We start from the raw sequence: 20,863 nt of genomic DNA on the forward strand, positions 1-20,863 counted from the left end.
CGGTCCCTTGTTTCTCCAGTGAGGACCTGGAGACCCAGGGATGTCAGACCTGGCATCTAGGCTTGAGTGGGTCATTGCCCTCGCCACCTGCTGTGAAGGAGACAAGGAAGAAGAGGGTGCGTCGGATGGTGAGGTGCCCCCGTGGGGCCTCGGCTCGCTTCTTGGATCTGGCCACGTTTGGCCCCCTTGGCGCTTGGCTGCCCAGGGCTGTTCCTTCCCAGGCTCCCATGAGTGACTCCAGCCAGATCCCTCCCGGGCACAGCCCCTGCTCCTCTGCAGTCTCCTGCAGGTCTGTGAACTGAAGTTGGCCTCCCTGGTCTGGCCCATGTCCTCCGGGGTCCACTTCTGGGGCCCGCCTTCAGGCCCTGCAGACCCAGAAGACTCCTCCCCCCACATGCTGGCCCACTGCGGGCAGGAAGACAGCTGGTGTGACCTGGAGACCCTTCCCATCTGGTCACCCTCCTCCGGACCCTCCTCCAGTGTGTCCTGGGTCTGAGCCGAAGGCAGACCTGGCTCTGGTGAAGGCTTCCTTGGGGGCCTCCTGTACATATATGGATGTACCTGTGCTGTTGTTTTGTAGTCATTACCCTCCCCGGGCACACACATATACATGCGTGTGTCTACATCTGTAGCTATGTGGTGGTTAGCTGGCCCGATGGAAAGCCTTTTAAAGCTGTTTGCCGCTTTCCCTCTCACACGCCTTGGGCACGAGGAGGCTGGGCGAGGTCTGAGGTTCAGAGGGCATGTGGAGGAGAAACGGCGGCAGAATATTGAGAAGAAATCGATGATGAGAGGCCGGAAGGGCCCTGAGAAGGGGGAGAGGGCACTGAGGGCAGCTGCTCCTTCTAGGGGGGCGCCCTCGGGGGCCCTTGTGCTCATCCCGGCTAATCACGGCGGTGTAGGGAGGGACTTCCAGCTTTACTCCCATGATCTCACGGCCCCCTCAGAACCACCCTGGGAGGTGCCCCCGCAGTGACGAGGAGGAAACGGGCTGGGCCAGGGGACCTTGCCAGGATCACCCCGCAAGGGTCTTGGGCAGAATCCAAACTCAGATCTTCCCGACTCCGTGCCCGGCCCCTGGAGGGGACCTTGGAGGCCACTGCTCCGGTTTTATGGGGGAGTAAGCTAAGGCCCATAGAGGTTGGAGGGCGAGTTTGATACCCTCAGATAGAGATGGAGGACCTCGGGATGAAGGCCCTGTGAGTTGGCCAGTCCTGTGTAGCTCCAGACCGTGCAGGAAAGGAACCATCTGGCTCAGACGCTTCTCGGCCTTCCTTTGGCCGCTTCACATCCGCAGGTTCGGTCGCAGAGACATTTAGCATTTAAGTGGGGACCCTTCCCTGGGCAGCCATCGGCCAAAGGGCCGTGCCGGGCCGGGCTGCTCTTGGTCTGGGAGTTCCCATATGCAGGTGCCATTGTAATGAGGCCATTTCTTTTTGCAGAACTCCCTTCCCGTTGGAAAGCTCAATCTTGTTGTTAATTAGGTATTACCAATGCTCCATTAATCTAATAAAGCCGTTTCATAAGAAAAATGGGTGCCAAGGGCCAGATTTTTAAAGGGAGGATGCGGCTTATGCACATGCAGAGTGTTTGAGTCAGAAAGGGAAGACCGCTGGGTGAGATCGGGGGCACTGGGCTGGGGCGCCCGGTTCTTACTAACGCCCCATTCCCACCACAGCCAGGGCCCTGCATGTAGCTCGCTGCCCCCCTCCCCTCACGTCAGGCCAGAGTCTTCTCCCCTTCCCTCTCATCCCCTTACCGCTCCCCCTTCCCTCTTATTCCTTTCTCCTTAGAGCTGAACCAAGCCACAACCCTCCATTCCCTGGACCGTGGGACCCCGGACTGGCTCATCCAGTCTGTCAACAAGACAAGCATTTATAAGCACCTCCTTGTGCTGGCTGCTGGGTTACGGACCAACCATAGAGAGGCAAAAAGGATGCCATCCCTGCCTTCGGGGGACTTCTATTCTAAGGGAGAAACCGAGGGCTCTTCTTTATCCTGTGAAATAGACCTAATTCTTCTTTCCCCTCTGCTCCTTTCCTCCTCTTTCTCTTCCATTCCATCTTAAATGGCATCTGGAAGGAAAGAAAGATCAAAAAAAGACAGGAAATAAAAAGCTATTAAAAAAAAAAAAGAAATGAGAAGAAGAAAAAAAAGAAAAAAAAAAAGAAAGAAAGAAAAGACAGGGAAGGAGAATCACCATGGTGGAAGGCCAGGTTTCCAGACTTTGAGTGTGATTGTCAACACTCCTTGCCATTCTTAATTTTTCCTCATAAAAATGATTGATGATCCTAAAGAACTTTTCTTTATGGTGGCTATAGCTATTATTCTTTACTGTATTAGAAACTGAAACACGTGTTTTTTGAAAAGTATTAATTCCTTTAAATAGAAATATTAACTCCTATGACGCTCAAATTCATTTAAATAATATTTAATTCACTTAAATAAAAATATTAGTTCACTTCAATAAAAATGTTCATTTACTTACTACTTAAACTAATTCATTTAAGTGATATTTAAATCAATTCACTTAAATAAAAAATTAATAAGCTTAATAGTTAATGCATTCGAATAAAAATGTATTAATGTGCTTAAAATAATACTTAAATTAGTTCACTTGAATAATAATATTAAATCATCTAACACTTAAATGAACTCACTTAAATAAAAAATTTACTTACTACTTAAGTTAATTCACTTACATAATATTTAAATCAGTTCATTTAAATACTTTAATTCACTTAAATAAATTAAAAAATGTGATGACATGTTAGCATAAATAATATATTTTTACGAAAAACAACCATTTTCTGAAGCAAAGAGAAAATAGTAAGCAGAGCAGCATTGTTTGACATCTTTTTGCCACTCTCTTTCACGTCCACCTTAATAGAAGACGGCTCGATTCTCGTGTCAGCTTCTGCATTCAGTTTGTTGGGATTTGTTGTTTGGGTTGAAGTATGAAGGGATCCGGCCTTACAGTTCTGTTGTTGGAAAATGGAGGAGTATTTTAATAGTCAAGTCATAGTTTTCTGTTGTTATGAAAATAGAGTCCCCTGAGAGCGTTTTGAGACCCCTGAGTGTCTACAGACCACACTTGAAATCGCTGATATCGTTGAGTCAGAAGTCCTAGGCTAAAATCTCGCTCTTGACCAGTCCCCTGTGACCTCTCGTAGCTCTCTCCAGGCCATCCAGCGGCCCTTTCTTCTCTCTAGATGCTTTTGGGGTCTGTTTATGGGCATTCCTTGACAGTATGGCCTTTGCTTCCTCAGCTGTCCAGGTCAGAACTAACCCTGGCTTCCTAGTTCTCGGTAACTACTCATTATTAATCATCCCAATCGTCGATGATGCGTCTGAATCAGTGGGTCACATTCTGTTCCTATAAATGGCTGCCAGTGGGCAGGTGGAGGGTGGGGTACCGATTTCCGTGAGAACTGTTGCTAAATTTGAGCGTTGTGCTGTGTGGCGTGTTTAAATTGAGATCCTTAATCTTGTATGCTGGCATATGTCATTTGTGCATTCAGCTCAGCCGGAGAAAAGGGATTACAGATCTTGGGAGTCTTATTAGGCCATCCAAGGCTAGAAAACAGCACGAAACTGGTTCTTTTGTGTGAACTTTGAGCTGGGCAAAAGATATCACTAAAAACCAGAAAAGCAGAAAGTTTGACCTTGGAAAGCCGAAGGAGGGCTCCCTCCCACCCGGCTCTTCTCCCTACTGTTGCTTATTTCCCCGTAGTTGCAATGGTCTTCGGGAGAGTCATAATATTCCAGCACGATATCGAGTTGCTGTTATCTCCCCATAACTGGAACGCTTTGCCAAGAATTGTATTCATGCACTAACTTGGAGAAATACTGGGCTCGGTCATTGTTGTTTTTGTGTGTCTGTTCTTTTTACATGGCTGTGCTCAGATAAAATTAGAACTTGGAAATTTGGGGCCGGGCTCTGATCTCATCTGGACTTAACTCTTAGAACTCTCACTTGGCTTCTGGTGCTCCTTGTGGCTCCTCAAGTCAGACGGCGAGTGCAGCCGTGATCGCAGCCCGTCGCTCTGTGTGCGATTTGCCGGCCTTTATTGGCCTCCGGTCCCGAAGCACACGGATCGATAGATAGATGGTTTGTATTCGGCCCTCAGTCATTAGCTTGTAACCTCCCCTGCTGAAGGCCGGGAGCTGCTCCGTGACGCGCCGGCAGCTGGAAGTCATAGGTAAGACATCCCTGTCCCCAAGGATTTTAAGGGAGTTGGGCTTTGAACTGGGTTTGATAACGACACAGGGAAGAAGAAGCCACGCGTCCCCCTCATCCCTGGAAATTCAGCTTATCCAGGGTCATCTCATCGGGAAGCCTGTGGGCCGAACATATCGGGACTGTGTAGACAGATACAGAGCTTCGTGACATCTGGATTTATCAATTAGGCAATGACTCCAGTTCTGGTTATCAGGTTTTGGGAGGAAAGGCACATTTAAAATTAACCTGTGGAATTGCAAAATCCAGATTTCACTGAAACATACCCTGCTTTTCCCTCCCTACCAGCTCTGGGTAAGTCAGATAACATCTTAAAGCATTTCCTAATGGGCTGATTTTAGTGGAGAGGACTGCGTGTAGTAGGGGGGAACAGAGCTGGCCTCTGGCAGGAATGGGGATTCATTTCATCTCACCCACTGACCATGGCATGTCCTCCAAATGCCCTCTCCCTCCCCTAACTCCCGGAGGTCACCCGGTGCGGAGTGGGTGCAGAGCTGCAAACCCACCAGGAGTTTCCCAGACGGATGAAACTGTAGCCTTGAGCCACCATTTTTAAGCGATCAGCAGTAGGGACAGGACATCAGAATGTGGTGAAATCGGCTCTGAAGCCTCTTGTGGCCCAGGACTCCACAGGAAGGTGACGTGGGTGGGCGGGCACTTTAGAAACTCCATTTCCCCCTGCGTCAGATAAAGGGCCTGAGCCAGGTGGTGTCCTGAGTCCGCCGACCCTAGCTCTGGAACTGGGGGGTCGGATAAGATGGGAGCCACCTTTTCTTCCAGCTGGACTCCAATGGCCTCCCAAGACCTCTCGGTCTAAAGGCCCAGAGAGAAGTCTTTGTCCCGGTCTCTTGGTTCTGTTTTCTGGGGCCTCCTTCCCAAGCTTTATCCCACTGGTGTTTCATTGATTGTCTGTGGGCTCCAGCAGCCAAGGGGTGTGGGCCCACCTGGTTGGAATGGCGTGGGTCACGTGCCGCCGCTGTGAGATTGGTCACCAGGGGAGTTGAGGGGACAGAGCCCTGGTGACTTAAAAGGTCAAAATAAATGCGCGCTGCCATTATCATTTTTGTTATTACTACGTTTCTTACCTGTCAGAGAAGGACGGCAATCCCATCATCTCCTCCCCCCAGTTTAGGTCACTGTTGTGAAGTTGCTCATCCCAAGAATCAGAGCTACCAGGGGCCCTAGAAGTCATCAGGCCTGGACCCCTGCATTTTACAGATGGGGAAACTAAGGCTCTCAAGTAATGAGCATCAGAGGCCAATGAGAGTTAATTTTAAGATAGCTTTCAAACAAATGGTTAAAGCTCTCTACCAACATAAGAGGCTATCATGTCTGAGCTCACTTTGCCAGTCTGTATAATGAAGGGTACAAAGTATATGTGCAGAAGCCCCTTGTGACTGCCCAGCCCAGGCCCAGTCAAAAAGGAGATCAGCCTGGCCCATGGGGAAGGAGCAAAGGGGAAACCATACTAGGTTACCTTATTTGGGGATCCCAGGTCTTACCTGGAAGCACCATGTTGTTCCCCCGCAGTTACCAATGAGAGTCCTCAGCCTGCTGCCTGGGGCTGGTCCCTGGGGCTGAGTCTGTGCAGAGAAGATCTGGGGGAGGGAGACCAAGGTCTCTGAGACAGATTTGACTCCAGTCCCCATCCTCTATGAGCTGTGGTCCCTTCCAGCTCTCCATTCTGATGAGCTTCCATTGCTTCACTGGTGAGCCTCAGTTTCCCCATCTCTGAACTAGATGGCGATAATTGTTACCATCTCAAAGGATTCCATGAGCAGCCCACGTTATCAGCCAGTATTTGAGGGTTTTTAAGGGCCTCGTGCTGGGCACCCACTCTCCAGTGTCTACAGCCCCCAAAAGCTTAACGTTTTCTTGGGGGAGAGGAAACTCTTTATAAATAGAGCTTATAAAGGGCAGGCGGTTCATTTTTCTTGGATGGGGGCCTAAGTTGTGATTATCAATGTGGGGTGATCTCTAAGTCAGAACTCCCCAGTGTTAATGGAGACCTAAAGCTCCCATTAGCTCCCAGCCTTGAGGGCTTCAGAAGAGGTAAACCTCGCACTTGGGCCGGCTCTCCCCCTCCAGCCCAGTCTGCCTTTCATACAAATGACAAGTTCAAGTCGGCTTTCCCTGTCTCCTCCCTTTGAGTCGCTGGGGTGCGTCCGGAGGAAGCCAGGCCATCGCTAGCGATGGCCACGGGGGCCCGAGAGAACTCGAGGAATTCTCCCCTCACCCTCTGGCCTCCACTCTGGCCTCAGATGGTCGGCGGATTCCAGAGCTCTCTGTCTCCCGTTTCCGTTCCGTCCATCGGCTTTTGCTGTGGCAGCAAATCAGAGCCTTTCCAGAAGCTGTCGGTCGGTCATCTCTAAAGTCTCCCAAGGTTCTGAATCCTAGATTCTGTTTCTTTCCCTCTTTTCCCAGGGGGGCTTGGAGGTTCTGAGAATGCTGCAGCCTTGGGGACGGGGAGGCTGTCGTGGGTGGTGAGCAGCAGAAATGGGTCCTAGGGTCACAGATCTCGGGGAGGCAGCGCCTCTGGTCCAGCCTCCTCATTTCCCAGAAGACCAAGCTGAGGCCACTGTCAGGTGCAGCTTCCTCACAGGGTTCTGAGGCCAGCGTCTGAGACTCCGTGGTCACTATCCTTTCAGCTGTTCCCACTGCCTCCTCTGAATCCAGAATTCCTACCCGTTACAGCCCACTCTTTTTTTTTTTTTTAATTACATTTAATTTGTTCAATTAATTAAAAAAGAAACTTTGCCTCCCCCATTGAAGAAAATTTTAAATTTTTATTGGTATCTTTTGCTTTTATATGATCTTTTCCAAAGATATTCCTTCCTCCTCTCTGGTGAGTCATTTCTTGGGGGAAAAAAACAAAAAAGAAACAATGAAAAAAGCAATTCAGTAAAAAAAACAAGTCAATGCATCACCCACTCCTAATGGTGTATGCTGTGTTCCACACCCCTCATCCCCCACCTTTGTACAGGGGAGGAACCATCGACTCATCCCTTCTTTTTTTCACATTATAATCATTGTGCTCTTCCTAAGAACAGATAGTTTAAAAAAAAAAAGAAAAAAGCCAGACATGGGACATCAGAGTTTTCAGGGAGCCCCACCTTTTGGGGATGGGATTGGCTCCTCTGCCTGCCTTGAATCTCCAGCCCTTTGTAAGCCCATCTCCCCCTAGGACTGAGCAAGGAAAGGCCATGGATCACAGAGACCAGAATCAGGAAGGCCTAGAAGCGTCCCCTCTAACGCCTCCTGGCTGTGGTACCCATGTAAACAACCCTGATTTGTGATAAAGGTTCCATAGTGGGGGAACCATCTCTGTGGGGATGGGAAGAGTCTTCGTTGTGCACTCCCCACCCCGGTGAAACCGTGGGGCCGGGCCCACCCCGGCTTGGGCGCCCTCAGACATTAATTCCGAGTTAAGCAGATAGCAGCGTTTCCATTTTTGTTTTTCCAAATTCGCTTCTCTTCGGTTTCCTTTTTCTTCCTGACCCCCCGTCAGTTTCCCATCTGTAACTGACCGGCTGAGCTTATTATTGTGCCAACAGCGTGGCCGAGAGGAGAAGAAACGGCCTCTGGGATCCCGCGGCAGGCGACGCGGGCCGCCATCCATTGTGATCTGGTGACGTTTTCCTGCCTGAGAAAGCTTCCCAAGGACATTTCATTTTCGAGGGAAGAAAAATGTAGCTCTTACATTTGCAAATCTCATTTCAGAACATAGAAAACTAATAAGTAGAGAGGAAGGAACGTTTCATTTCTGGGCTGATTTTTAATTAAGAAAAAGCATATTCTTCATCTTCCCAATTATGAGTACAGCCTTAATGACATACAAACTCCAAAAAACAGCATATGCTAACTCATCCATCCCTCCACTTTTTGTTAGCTCGTGTCAACGAAAGCCGCTGCTTAATTTAGCCGGAGCTTTATTTTGAAGCTTCTAAAAAGATGGGCGCGGATTTTATACACGGGAAAAGGCCAAATTTGGCCCGAAGGGCCCGACAGGAATTGGTTCTTAAGCTCTGGCGAATTCTCCCATTAGATAAATATATACATCCTTGTTGCTTCCCTGAAACTATTTCGAGGGTGTGAGTGGGTGGGCACTCTGGGCAAAATATTCGGCTCTAATTTCAACTCCTAAGTCAGGAGATTCTCCCGAAGGCCGGGCCCTGGGAGAAGCCGTGTGGTTATTTGTGCTTTTGCCCCGGACTTCTCGTTCCCAGCTCCAGAATGAACCGAGAGGTCGTCCGGATTCTAAAAAGGGGAGGGGGGGGGTAAAAGCAGCGCCCCCAGATGGCAAACGTGGCCGCGTGGGGAGCTTGGCTCTCCCACCGGCCGCTTCGTCCGACGGGATGTCGGGGGTGGCTCTGTGCCGTGCCGCTGGGGAGGGAGGGAGGGCGGGGCTGGTGGCCAGATGTGGATCAGGACCGAGATGGCGACCGCTCGGTGGCTAGAGAGCCCGGGCTCTGACTTCAGGCGGCCTCGGTTTCCCTGCAGGTCGGGTGTCCCCGGGCGTAGCGCTGACCCTATGGAAGCTCAGTCCCCTCCTTGAGGGGGTGACTGTGAGCCCCGGAGGGATCAGTGTGTCAAGTGCTCTCTGAGCATTGGGGCTGCCACAGGGACAGCTGGGTTGTGTTTCACTACTGGGGGGTCGTCCCCCCACCTGATGGCCCCTCGGAGACGCTCCCAGTTTGGAGCATGTCCGTCCCCTTGGCGCCGGGGGCACTGAGTGTTCTCTGGTGGGTTTTATGGCAGTTTCTCTGTCACTGGCCATTTGCAGAGACTTTGGCTGCAGGACCCGGGATGAGCCACTTAGCGGCCCAGTGCTAGGAGCGCTCTCAGAGGCCGCAGGAACTGAAAAGGGGGCTCCCCAGGGAAATCACAGACCTGGGCCTGGCCCCTCTGGACCTGCCCTGTCCAGGCCTGGTGCACTCCCAGCCTGACCCCCCTCCCCTCCGGACACCTTCTTTGCAGCACAGGTTTGGTTCCTCCCTCCATGTGCACTTGCTTTGTGCCCATTAAGGTGGCCGGTAGAGGGAGTCTTTGCTTGGTCCTGCTATTCCCTCAGGGTCACAGAACTCCCAGGGAGAAGGTCCCCCATCCTGGGGTGGGTCTAGCTCCCTGGGCGGCCCACCCTGACCCTTCGACAGTCCTGTGCCTCTAGAGCAGATGTGGTCCCAGATACCTCGAGCTGCAGTCTGGAGGACCTGAGTGCAAATCCAGCCTCAGACTCTTGCTGACTGTGACCTGCAGTGAGCCCTTAAGCCCATTTGTTTTCTCATCTGTAAAATGGGCACAGTAGCAGCAGTTCCTTCTCAGAGCTGTGGGGAGCTCCCAGCAGGCCCTGGATCCATGCTCGTCACTACCCCTCTCCAAGGCCACGATGGCCTTGATGTTGGTGACCTTCTGAGGGATCCCACTAGCAGAGAGAGGCTGAGCCTCGAACCCCGGCCCAATGGGAGTGGATGCAGGTTGTTCCCTGGTTCAGTCCGGCTGCCGCCCTGTGCCCTCGGTGGCCTCTCCTCTCACCCCGCCTCCCCCTCCCAACAGAGCTCCTCCCCAAGGGAGGCTTGCACCCCCGGCTCGCCAGTGTCGTGTCTGTGCGCCCCCTCTCTGTGGCCCTCCTCTGTCCCTCACCTTATTCACAGAACTCCTCCCAACACCTCCTCTGGGAAGCCCTCCCTGATTGTCCCAAAGAAAGGTTTTCTTTTCTCACTTTCTCCTGTAAGACCTTGTTTGGACTCCTCACTTCCCTCCATTTTGAGCCATTCTTCGTTGTCCATATTTCTGTCCAGGCCAGCCGTGGGCCCGACAGGAACGGCGGGAGCTGGGTGTGAGTCTTGCCTTGGACACTTAATCCACTTTGCTGTGTGGCCCTGAGAAAATCTCCTTCCCTATAAAATGGGGGGGCTCCTACCTGACCAGAATGGGCCCATCTGGGAGTTCAGGGCTCGGCGGGAAGCTCGAGCGTGTCCTGGGGCAGGAGGGGCCGAGCCTCCCGGTGCCCCAACTGGACTAGGCGAGGGCCCCGCGGGCCTGGAGCCGAGCCGGCCTCTCCTAGCCTGGGAGGGTTCGGGGCCGAGCTCATCGCGGCTGCTTACGGACGGCTTCGACCCGAGTCCGGAGGAGAGGCCGTCATTACCTTTAATAGGGAGGGAGACAGAGAGGAAGATTCCACACAGGGGGAGGCACGCAGTGGGGGACAGGAGGGGATACGGGATTCCAGGCCTCCACCGAGCCAGCGCAGACCGGCTGCATGAGGGGGCTCGTCGGCCCCCGGCGACCACATCCTGTCCGAGGCCCAGACTCAGCACTTGGTTACGTAAGCCTGGCCTGCAGGCGTGGGGCCCAAGGCCCCAGACCCCAGGCCCCTTCTTGGTGGGGGAAGGCTCCCCCCCCAAGCGACATTTCCAAGCAGGTCTGCACCGCCCGGGGGATTAGGAAGCGGGCCAGGGGAGTCAAATATGGCAGAGCCAGCCCTCGGTTGTCAGCGGCACAGGCCAGTGACAGGTACGTTCAGCCCACGGGGAAGGGAGACAGGTGAGATCCCTGATGGGGGAGCCCTCAGGGAGTGGGCCCAGTAATGGAGGGTGTCCACCAGCTGCTTGTCTGTCTGTCTCTGAAGTGTGTGTTGTGTTTGTATAAATGTGTGAGTGTGTGTCTGTATGAGGGTGAGAGTATGTGTGAGTGTGAGTGTGTGTATGTGAGTATATAAGTGTGTGTGTATGTGAGTATGTAAGTGAGTGTGTGAGTGAGTGTGTGTGTGTGTGTGTGTGTGTGTGTGTGTGTGTGTGTGATAAAGGGTCCTGCTCCTGTCGCAGCCCGCAGTGCTGAGAGGGCAGCAGTTGGCAGAGCAGGCCCCGGCTCCGCTGACTCATTCCCCCCTTTGATGACAAACCTGACCGTGCCGACTCCCACCGCGGCTGAGAATTGGGAAGTTGGAGGAGCCCGGGACACAGAAGGGCTCTGCGCCGAGTATTGGCGCTGACACTCCCCCCTCCCCCCAAAGCCGAGTTTGAGTCCAAAGCCCCCCTCCCCCCAGAAGGAGTCCAGCGGCCGCCGGCTCTCCGTGATCTGGCTTTACTTACAGGATCTCAGAGAACTCGGGTGGAATATTACCAGATTAAAAAACACACTCTCTCAAACACACGATGCTTCGGTGCTGGCAAATTTACAGCAGCATTTACGAGAAAAACAGTGAGTTTTCAAACAAAATTCCTACTTGTCGGAAGCCGAGAGGGAGCGGGCCGAAGCGATCCCCTCAAAGGCTGTCGAATGGGGCTGTTGAAAAGTGTTGTCAGGCACTTAATGGGGCAGCGAGCTCTCTCCTCATTATTGTGGTCAAAGGAAATAAACTGTTTTCAAGAGAATTAGAATGTATCAGCAACTAAATGAAAGATTGGTCCAAATCCCTAAAAACAAGAAATTATAACCACTCGGGGGTTCACCTTCGAGCCGACCCCTTGGTAAAGATGAAACGGGAAGAGAGAGGGGAATAAACATTTACGTAGCACCTACTGCGTGCCTGGCACTGTGCTCCGCTCTTTACATATATTATTTGATCCTCCCAGTGACTCTGGAAGTTATTTCCACTTTACAATTAAGGAAACTGAGGCAGCCTGAGCTCGAGTGCCTCGCCCAAGGTCCCACGGCTGGTAAGTGTCCAAGGCCAGGTCCCCGCACGGGGGTCATCCTGACTCGAGGGCCAGCACTATGTCCGCCGAGCCATCAGTTGCTTCCCTGAACAATGTTGGACAGTCTGAGGTACTGGGGTCAGAGCTGTAGCCTGGGACGGCCGTTCTGGAAAACGATTTGGGATTGTGTGACGGACCCTCTGACCCAGAGAGTTCTGGGAACGGAGCCCGAGTGAGGGACTTAGTGGGACGGGTCTCCCAGACAGCCCGAAACCTTGGCCACCAGCCCCAAAATGGCCATGACCATTTTAGTGACTAAACTGGAAGGATCCATACCCGAAATTCAGAGCATCACATGAAGACCTGAACAAACAGAGACAGAAAAAAATCATCAGAACCAGGCGACCACATGGACCGGAGCTTGAACGCCATAAAGGAAAGGGCAGAGCCGGGAAGGGTTCCGCCGGGCTGCCCGATCTTGGCCCCACGGGAAGAGACCGAGTCCGAGCGTCTCCTCACTGACTTAGCCCGCAGAAGCGGAGGCCTGTGGGTGTGGAGTGACGGATGGGCTGTCAGCTCTCCTTAACTGATGTTGGGGTTTGTTTTTGTGCTCTTTCTGGAGTGGAAATGCCCCAGGCTGAATCCCTTGCTTGATACTTCTGGGTGCAGGTGGGAGGAAACTTGTGTTTCTGGGGTTGGCGCTACCTGCTCAGCGAGGAGCGGCGGCCGCCCGGACTGGAAGGGAGCCCACGCCGTCTGTGCCGCTGTGATTTATTCCGCCTAGTGTCTCCTTACGGTTTCATGCCGGCTAAAGGGAAGGCTCATCGGCTTAGGGTTGGGTGTATGCGGGTGGCAGGAGGGCATTCTCTCCCGAAATCATTGGGAACGTAAGAAATGGCTTAGCCAATCGACTTACAAAGTGCCGAACGCACCAATCAGATTCTTTTAAAGGCATCGAATATTGTTCCCTAAATCTCAATCATTTAATAGCAAAACAAACAAACAAACAAACAAAAAAACATATTTCTTACTAAATATACTATTAGATTTAAAAAATTTGTCTGTTAATAGACTATTATATTAGATAAAATTATAGAATTTCTATAGTAGTATTATTTTATTCAGTACCATTAATAGTAGACATTAAAGTAGCTTTTCAAATTTATTATTGCTTTTAAGTTTCATTGAAAGTGAAGAGTCGGGTTTTTGTGCAGCAAAATAACTGTTTGGACATGTATACATATGTTGTATTTAATTTATACTTTAATATATTTAACATGTATTGGTCAATCTGCCATCCGGGGGAAAGAATGGGGGGAAGGAGGGGAAAAGTTGGAACAAAAGGTTTAGCAATTGTCAATGCTGAAAAATTACCCATGAATATAACTTGTAAATAAAAAGCTATTAAAAAAAAAAGTAAAGAGTCAGGGCAGCTAGATAGTACAGTGGATAGAGCACCAGCCCTGAAGTCAGGAGGACCCGAGTTCAAATCTGACCTCAGACACTTAAGGCTTCCTAGTTGTGACCCTGGGCAAGTGACTCAACCCCAATTATTTCAGAAAAAGAAAAAGAAAGAAAGAAAGAAAGTGAAGAGTCTTCCATATTGTACCTTCACAATAACTGAGCTGCCTTGGGGCCTACCAGATGCAGTTTTGCCTCCGCTTTGCCAACAAACTGGTCTAGAACCTTAGGACGTCACTGCCCCCTGGTTTTCGGTGGTAGAAGGTGCACAGATTGTGGAGCCTCCTCCTGTGGGCCACAGGTCTCAGTTTTGTGATCTGTGGAGTGGGGGCAGGACCTGGGGGGAGCCGAGGGGGTGATCCCCAAGTTGTGGGAGGATCCTTCCAGATGAGGGGATCCTTGCTTTTCTTTGAGAGAGCAGAACAGAAGGGGAGAAGGGGGAGAAGGGCCAGAGGAGAAGCCGGGCCCTGTTTCCTTTGCTTGCCTGAGTGGCCCGATGTCAGTGGCTGGCCCACTGGGGAGGCCTTTGGGATGACCATGTGAGCACCACGGCCCCTGAGGTCTCCTCTCAATGAGCAAGCAGAGAAGGGGAGCCCCTCCCAGGGTCTGGCAGGATTGGAGGCGGCGTTCAAAGCCTCGCCATCAAACAGCGCCGCCATAACCAGGCCCTCGGCCAAGTAGCCAAAGTGTCCTGAATCCCTGCTGGCCCGGCTTCCGGGCCACTTAGGCTAGCAGAAATCTCCCTCCTGGACATCCTAGGTGCGATGGCCGCTGGGGGACTAGCCTTCTAATCCCCGCTTGCCTCAGTGCCCTTGTCCGCCCGGGGTGGTCGTGGGATCCAAAGGAGCCATGATTGCCATGTGTTTAGCAGCGAACGGAGCCCCAGGCCTAGAGGCAGGAGCACTCCCCTCCCCGAGTGCCAGTCCAGCCTCAGAGCCCTCCTAGTGGCGGGACCCCCGTCTGCCTGTTTCCTCAGCTGGTAAATGAGTGGAAGAGTTACCCTCCCCCCCGCCCCCAGCATCTATCCAAGAAAGCTCCAAAACGGGTTCCAGGGTCGGAGGTGGCTGGGACGACCGATGTGCCCGTAAAGCGCCCGTGCTGTCTGGCTTGTGAATTGTGACTGATGCTTTGTCCGTGGCTCCCCGCAGAAATCTGAGATCTTTTTCTTTGCCCCCTTTAGATTGATGCACTGAGTAAAAGAAGCAAAGAAGCCGAGGCAGCCTTCTTGAATGTCTATAAGAGATTAATTGATGTTCCAGGTAAGCCGGCGGGCCGTGGCGGCTTTCACTCCTCGGGGGGGTGGGGGGGGGTGGTTTCTTCCTGGCCACCTGCGGGGAGGGGCAGCTTCCTCTGACACGCCTAAGGCCCTGGAGATGCCCCAGAGGATGCAAATGGGAGGCTCACCCCCTGCATTTACAGAAATGCTCATTTCAGCCCAACTTGGCCGGGGCTGCCACCTCCTGGGGGATGTAGCAGAACATGTGGCCAGTCACGGACCGTGACCCAACGCATCATCCCTGTGTTTCTCCCACCAAGATTCCCGCCCTCCCTCCCTAGCTGCGTCCCCCTCTGAAACCGTGAGCTGCTGGAGGGCGGGGATGGCCACGTGTTGGGAATCCCCTGGCGTGGCCCATAGTGACGAGCAGATGTGCCTTTGTTCATTCGTTTAATCAGCGCCGCCCGGTGCTGCTGCCCAGCTCGTGTCGGGCCGAGCCCCGGAGCAGGGACCAAGGCGCTGCCGAGATAGTGGGAGTCCCGCCCGGGGAGGGTCCCCATTCTGTGGGGAGAAGCTCCTTGTGGGGGAGGGACGGGCCCCTATGCACAGTAGGTGTGGAACCGGTTGTTCTGAGAGCCCTAACACACCAGGTAAGCGCTGGTGAGTGTGGGGAGGGCACCGGAGGCCCCGTGGCTGCGCGTTAGACACAGCGTCTCCAGGATTCCCAGGGCGCCCTCGCCACTGCCTGGGCCGCACAGCCTCCATACTGGGTTCTGACGGGCAGCAGGAGCCGTGCCATGAGCAAACGCTCGTTAAGGATCACGGTGCAGGGAGCTCCCGTTACTGTTTGAAAGCAGCGATAAAGCAGAGGAGGAGAGAGCAGCCAGTTAAGAATTAAGGCTGTGGGACTTCTTTTAAGGAGGCCTTGAATGTCCTCCTAAGTTAACTGTGGATGACGTCCCCTCCCCCCCCCCCACCTGATTAGCAGAGAGTTGATGGAAAAGGGTCTGTTTCTCATATTAGCTGGGGTGCCGGACTGGGGGGGTTCAAGTCCCTGAGCTTCGACCCCACATCATTAAATGAAGGGGCCGGAGCTGGTCGGCCTTGGAGGCCTCTTGCACTTTGACATCAGGGATCCTGGGGCCGTGGAAAACGTCTCTCAGGCCTTCTGAGAAAAGCGCTGAGTCGGAGGGGTTACTGTTTACCTCAGGGAAAGCAGATGAGCCTGGGGGAGGGGGAGGGGCCGCCGCTGGGCCCAGTCTCGCTCTGAGGACCCTGGGTTCCGTTTGGGGGAGAAGCGGGTTCTGGCCTCATTAGCATGGCAGTGCCCAGGCTAGCCCACTAGCATTAGACATGCATGCCAGCCACTGGGAATTTCCTCCACAGACATCTTAGTCACGAGCCAGGTGGGGAGACAAAACAAAGCCCGGTGGCCACGTCCACGGGGGGGCACTCTCTAGGCCGGGCCAGACCGAGGACCGTCTCGGGGCCTCCTCTGGGCGCCCCCAGCCTCGTGCCCCCGCCACGGGGACGAGGGAGATGAAAGGGCATGGCCGCCAGATGTGGTTTGGCTGGCCTGCTTTCCGTGCTCGTGTTCCTGAGATCATCCGTCTCTCTTGGGCATCTTGCTGAGCTCTAGCTGTTGCCATGTGGCTGCTCCGAGCTCCTCCAGCCTTTTGCGTGTGCTGGGGACTTCCATCTCCTCTCTCCCCGCTGTCGGCGATCCGGGCCCCGCTGTCGGCGATCCGGGCCCTGCTGGCATCCACACGTCTGTCCTCCTTCGCTCTATCCCTGCCTGATAGCTGGCTTGGAAACCGGTTTTGTTACCCTCGAGTGGATAAAGGGCCAAGCTCGGCATTGGGAAGGTCTGCACTTCAGCCTCGTTGTTAGCCCTGCCCCGGGGAAGGAGGGTCCCGGCCTCCTCACTTCGCATGTTTCACCTTGAGGGCCTCATCTACAAGGGGGGAGATGGGAGTTGCTGATCCCAGAATTCCTAGCAAATAGCCCCAAGTCTGATCCTGAGAAAAAGATTCCTTTTTTCACCGGGGGTGGGGTTGGGGGGATGGGGGGAAACATGCCCAGCCCCCAGCTTGAAATCTCCTTAAAACACATCCAGTCCCACCTGGGCTCAGTCCTGCGTCACGGGGAGACCGAGGAGGCTCTCTCCGAATCCTGGGCTGTGTCGGCGCTGACTCAGGTAGAAAGAATTTGCAGGAAAAGTCCAATTGAGGCGGACAGATTGCCTTTGATAAATATAACTCCTGGCAGCTTTCTGTTTGAAAAGGTTGCTGCGTTCTTTTGATTTGCTATTTTTATTTTGCTGTTAAAGGGGTGCTCTGGGGCCATATCAGGGCCCTATTGAAAAGGAGAAACGGAGCCAGCCGAGAGTGCGTCATTTTGCGACGTGTGGGTTTTATTGAGTTGTGTATGTATGAGGGATTGGGTTTTTTTTTTTTAACTCTTTTTTTTAAAAGGTTAGCTTATTTGGAGTTTGCCGGAGCCGAGGCCATTAGCAGTTGTTTTTCCAAACATCTCCCGCCCCCTTTTCAAATATGTAATTGAGTTTTATACACACATTTTCCCCAGTGCAGTTTCTGAATTGAGCTGTCATTTAAAAGGGGGCTATTTTCCTTCAGCTGCTTGTAGGATTTTTTTTTTTTTTTTCTGCAGGGAGTAATCACTCTCGTCCCTCCTTTTTTCTCTCCACAGAGAAAGGAGTAGTATTTTCAGAAAGATTCCTCACTTCTTCTTCGGAAGATTTGGACTGCCCCCTAGTTTACAAACGGCGGTCACTGAACAGGCCGGGCTTTCTCCTCCCCAAGGGGATGGCTTCCTTCTTCATGGTCCCTGAAAAGACTAGAGGGTTTACGCTTTAGCGTGCTAAACAGTGACCTGCTCAGGTTCTCTTTGGGCACGCTTCCCGGGGAATGGTGAGCTCCTGTTCCCAGAGCCTGGGCTCAGTGGCCCGCTGAGGGCCCAGGACTAAGGGGGGAGGGTGTTGGTTTTTGCTTCGGTTGTTGCTCCCCCATCTCCACGAGTTTCTCTGTAGAAAGCTCGTCTGCTTCAGGTGTCCGTGAGGAGGCTCCGGGATTTCTTGAGGAGAAGGGAATTTTCCTAGAGTTTGGGTAGTTCCGGCCTCGCTGACGTCAGACTGCACATGGATAGATGGACTCTGCTCCAGAAGGGACCTGCGGGGCCTTTTGTTTAAATAAGTCCGAGAAAAGGAAGATGCAGCTTGAGGCCCGTAACACGTTTGTCCACAGTGTCCGTTTTCGGTATTCCGCTGGAATCCGGCCAGAAGGACGCCGATGCGGAACGTTGCCTCCCATCTCGGATCTGTGGAGTAGAATCAAATACATTACTTATTAAGGACCCCGAGTTTACAAACCTCATGGAAGTGATGGGAAGGGGAGAGCCCGGAAACTAGGAGTGCAAGACAGGGTCATGGAGCTGCAAAGAGCCAACTCGACAGTTTTCAAAACAATATAATATAGTTTTTGTTTTTAGATGATTTGCATTTCCCAGCTATCTTAGAGCACCAAACCCGGTGGCAAAGAATGAAGGAGAGAAAGGGAAGAAAGTGTTCAGCAAATAAAGGAGAGAAGGGAAGAAAATGTTCAGCAAACAAACATTTCGAAAAAACCTCGTTACCTACGGCACAGAGTGTGGATGCAGGGAACTCTTCCTCCTCTTGGATCCCCGAGGAGACCGAGGCCGAGGGGGCCGTGGCTCAGCCGGGAGCCCACAGGCTGAAAGGAATGCTTGCCCTGCGCGGGGCTCCCTGGACGGTGAACATGGTGAGAGAGACCTGCCTAAGGATTGTCTAAGAAGCCCGAGGCCAGTTGTTGTGGCCGCCTGGGAATTAACGTCCTTAGGCGTTAGACAGCACACGGCGAGAGAATCCGCATGGAGCTCCTGGGATTCAACGGGACTTCTGTCCCCTCCCCCTTCACTTTTCAGGAACAGTGGCAGGCCTGGAGGAGGGGAGGGCTGCCTGTGGCCCAAAGCGCCTGCGACTCTGGCCAGGAGGTGAGACAGATGCGGAGTCCTGAGAGATGTGTGGGGAAGGGTGATGGCGGTCTGCCGGCTCAGAGCAAGGGAGGACTCAGTCAGCCTGCGTCGCTCCTGGAGGAGACGCATGGCCCCAATGTGGCCAGGGGGCGTCCGGCCCTCCCCGGGAGAAGCTTTTCTCATCCCCCTCGGCTCGCTGTGGGCCCGGCAGATCCCAAAGGGAAGTCACGTGAGGAAGACCCAAAAGGGGTCCGGCTAAATGGGGGTGTCATTAGTTGGATGAGCATGAAGCAGCCGGAGGGGAGTCAGAACATGATCCGAGACAGTGCCCGGGGAGACAATGAACGTGCTCCGGGGCACAAAGATCAGGGAGAATGATGGAGCCCTTGGAGACAAAGGGGAGCCCGGCGGTGCCGAAGCCGATCCCCCAGACGGTCGGCCCGGGACGGGGATGGACCAGCAAGTTTTAGACACCAAACAGGTTATACCAGGTATCGCTTACCTGTGGGCCGGGGGAGCGACAGATGAGAAGGGACCCGCTGAGGGGGCCCCCTTTTGTCACAGGAGAGACGGCTGGGGGCTCCTCTGCTTTTCTCACAAAGCCCCAAAGGTAGAAGAGGGAGAGAGACTGGACCTGCAGTCTCCTTGAGAAGTCCCAGGTGAGCAAAGTCCTGCTGCTGTGCTTTGCCGGCACCTCCTCTGCAGTTCCCCTGCAGCTAGGCCGGCCTAATGGTGCCAGACCCGGCTAAAATCCCCATCTCAGAAAGGCAGCGAGGGGATTGGTCAGCACGGGTCAGAAGTCTCTCGGCTTTGGGGTACTCTCTGTGGTACCTCAGACTGCCCTCCATAAGGGCCCAGCTGAAATGGAAATTACAAATCAAGGCTCTGTGGGGCAACCGAAGGAGGGCGTCCTCTGCAAGTCGGACCAGGAACAAGGAGCCCCCAGCCTCCATTTCCCAACCTCCTGAGGGAAGCTTGGATCAGTGACCCGAAGATCCTCCCAGCTCTGGGTCGTGAGAGACTTTTCAGGGGTGGAGTACGGCCTTCTAGCGAAGGCTGCCCAGAGGTGTCTGGGGGCCGTGTCCAGCCCACTCCTCTGGCCTCCGGGGGCCGGCATGCTGACCACTTGGGCCTTATCTCTGAGAATGAGGGCGTGAGCTCAGGTGTGCCGGCCTGCGTTTGGAGTCAGGTGGTTTGTTCACATGAGGTTACCCTGAGCTGGCAGAGCCACTGCGGGGGTCCCAGCCTCCAGGAGTTTGAGGGGGAGTAGGAGGCGCCATATTGGGCCAGGCTTGAGGCTGACGCTCTCGCCATTGATGGTGGGAGAAGGTGGCGCGCCAGGGACCGGGCAGCAGAGTCGAGCGCTCTGGCTTTGGATTGATGTGCCCATGTAGACATGGCACTTGTCACATTTGTCCTTATTGTGCCAAGCTCCACTTTCGTGGGCGATGCCCACAAAAGGGAGGGTGCGGGAAGCCCGTTGCGGGGCTGCCCTGCGGCACGTGGAGAGCACTCGGCGTCCTCTCATGTAGAAAGAAAAGGTTAGCACAGATCATCGCGATTTATGAATTTAGGATTCTCCAGGATCCATTTGGAAAAGAGGGCACACGTACAGAAAAAATGGATCTGACGGCTGTTTTTGTCTCTGGCAATAGCAGAAAATGGAAAATAAGCGCAGTGCCCGCTAGGTTCCTCCCCCACCCCACCTCCAGCAGTGACCTTCTCTGCAGCTTCATTCTCAGAGACCCCGCGTTTCTAACCTGGTGCTTATGAGAGACCAGGCAAATCGGGGGCTCGTAACATAGGTGATGTGTGCATTTCAGCTGGCACCTAGCAGCATAACTGATGTGATTCCCTCTGTCCTCTTCTGCATTGAAACTCTCTGTTCGGAGGCTGGAGGGATCCTTTTCCTCCTTCTCCTCTTCTTCCTCCTCCTCCCCATCTCCTCCTCGCTGTCTCCCCCCTTCCCTCCCCCTCTCCTTTCTCATCCTCTCCCCTCTCCTCACCTCTCCTCCATCTAGATTTTGTCTTTTTTCTCCCCCTTACTCTCGTGTACCCGACCTCACGTCTCGGAACCTTTGGCTGATGACGGAGGAGGTGGGCTCAATGAAGCCGTCACCGTGCCTTGCCTTCCCTTTTGGATGGATGAGTCACAGTCCCCAGGGAAGCCGAAAGGAACCAAGTTCAGAGCTGCCTTTGATGCTACCAAGGGAGGCCAGGGAGCGAGGGGAGGGGAGACAGGAGGCCCGGCCTTGGGAAGGCCAGAGGTCTTGGAGGGTGGGGAGGCTGGGGTGCTCC

The 20,863-nt window shown here is 53.4% G+C and overlaps 1 protein-coding gene across 6 annotated transcripts in view; it reads left to right on the forward strand.

The window, feature by feature from the left end:
- The window catches only part of CUX1 (cut like homeobox 1), a 382,812-nt gene that overhangs the window by 166,830 nt on the left and 195,119 nt on the right, over positions 1–20,863 (forward strand). For all 6 annotated transcript variants that reach the window (XM_051991859.1, XM_051991860.1, XM_051991862.1 and 3 more), the window contains exon 4: positions 14,519–14,597. In XM_051991859.1, coding sequence (XP_051847819.1) covers positions 14,519–14,597 — 79 coding nt within the window. The remainder of the gene's footprint in view (positions 1–14,518; positions 14,598–20,863) is intronic.

Source organism: Antechinus flavipes, chromosome 4 (genome assembly GCF_016432865.1).
Source record: "Antechinus flavipes isolate AdamAnt ecotype Samford, QLD, Australia chromosome 4, AdamAnt_v2, whole genome shotgun sequence".
Classification (NCBI taxonomy): Eukaryota; Metazoa; Chordata; class Mammalia; order Dasyuromorphia; family Dasyuridae; genus Antechinus; species Antechinus flavipes.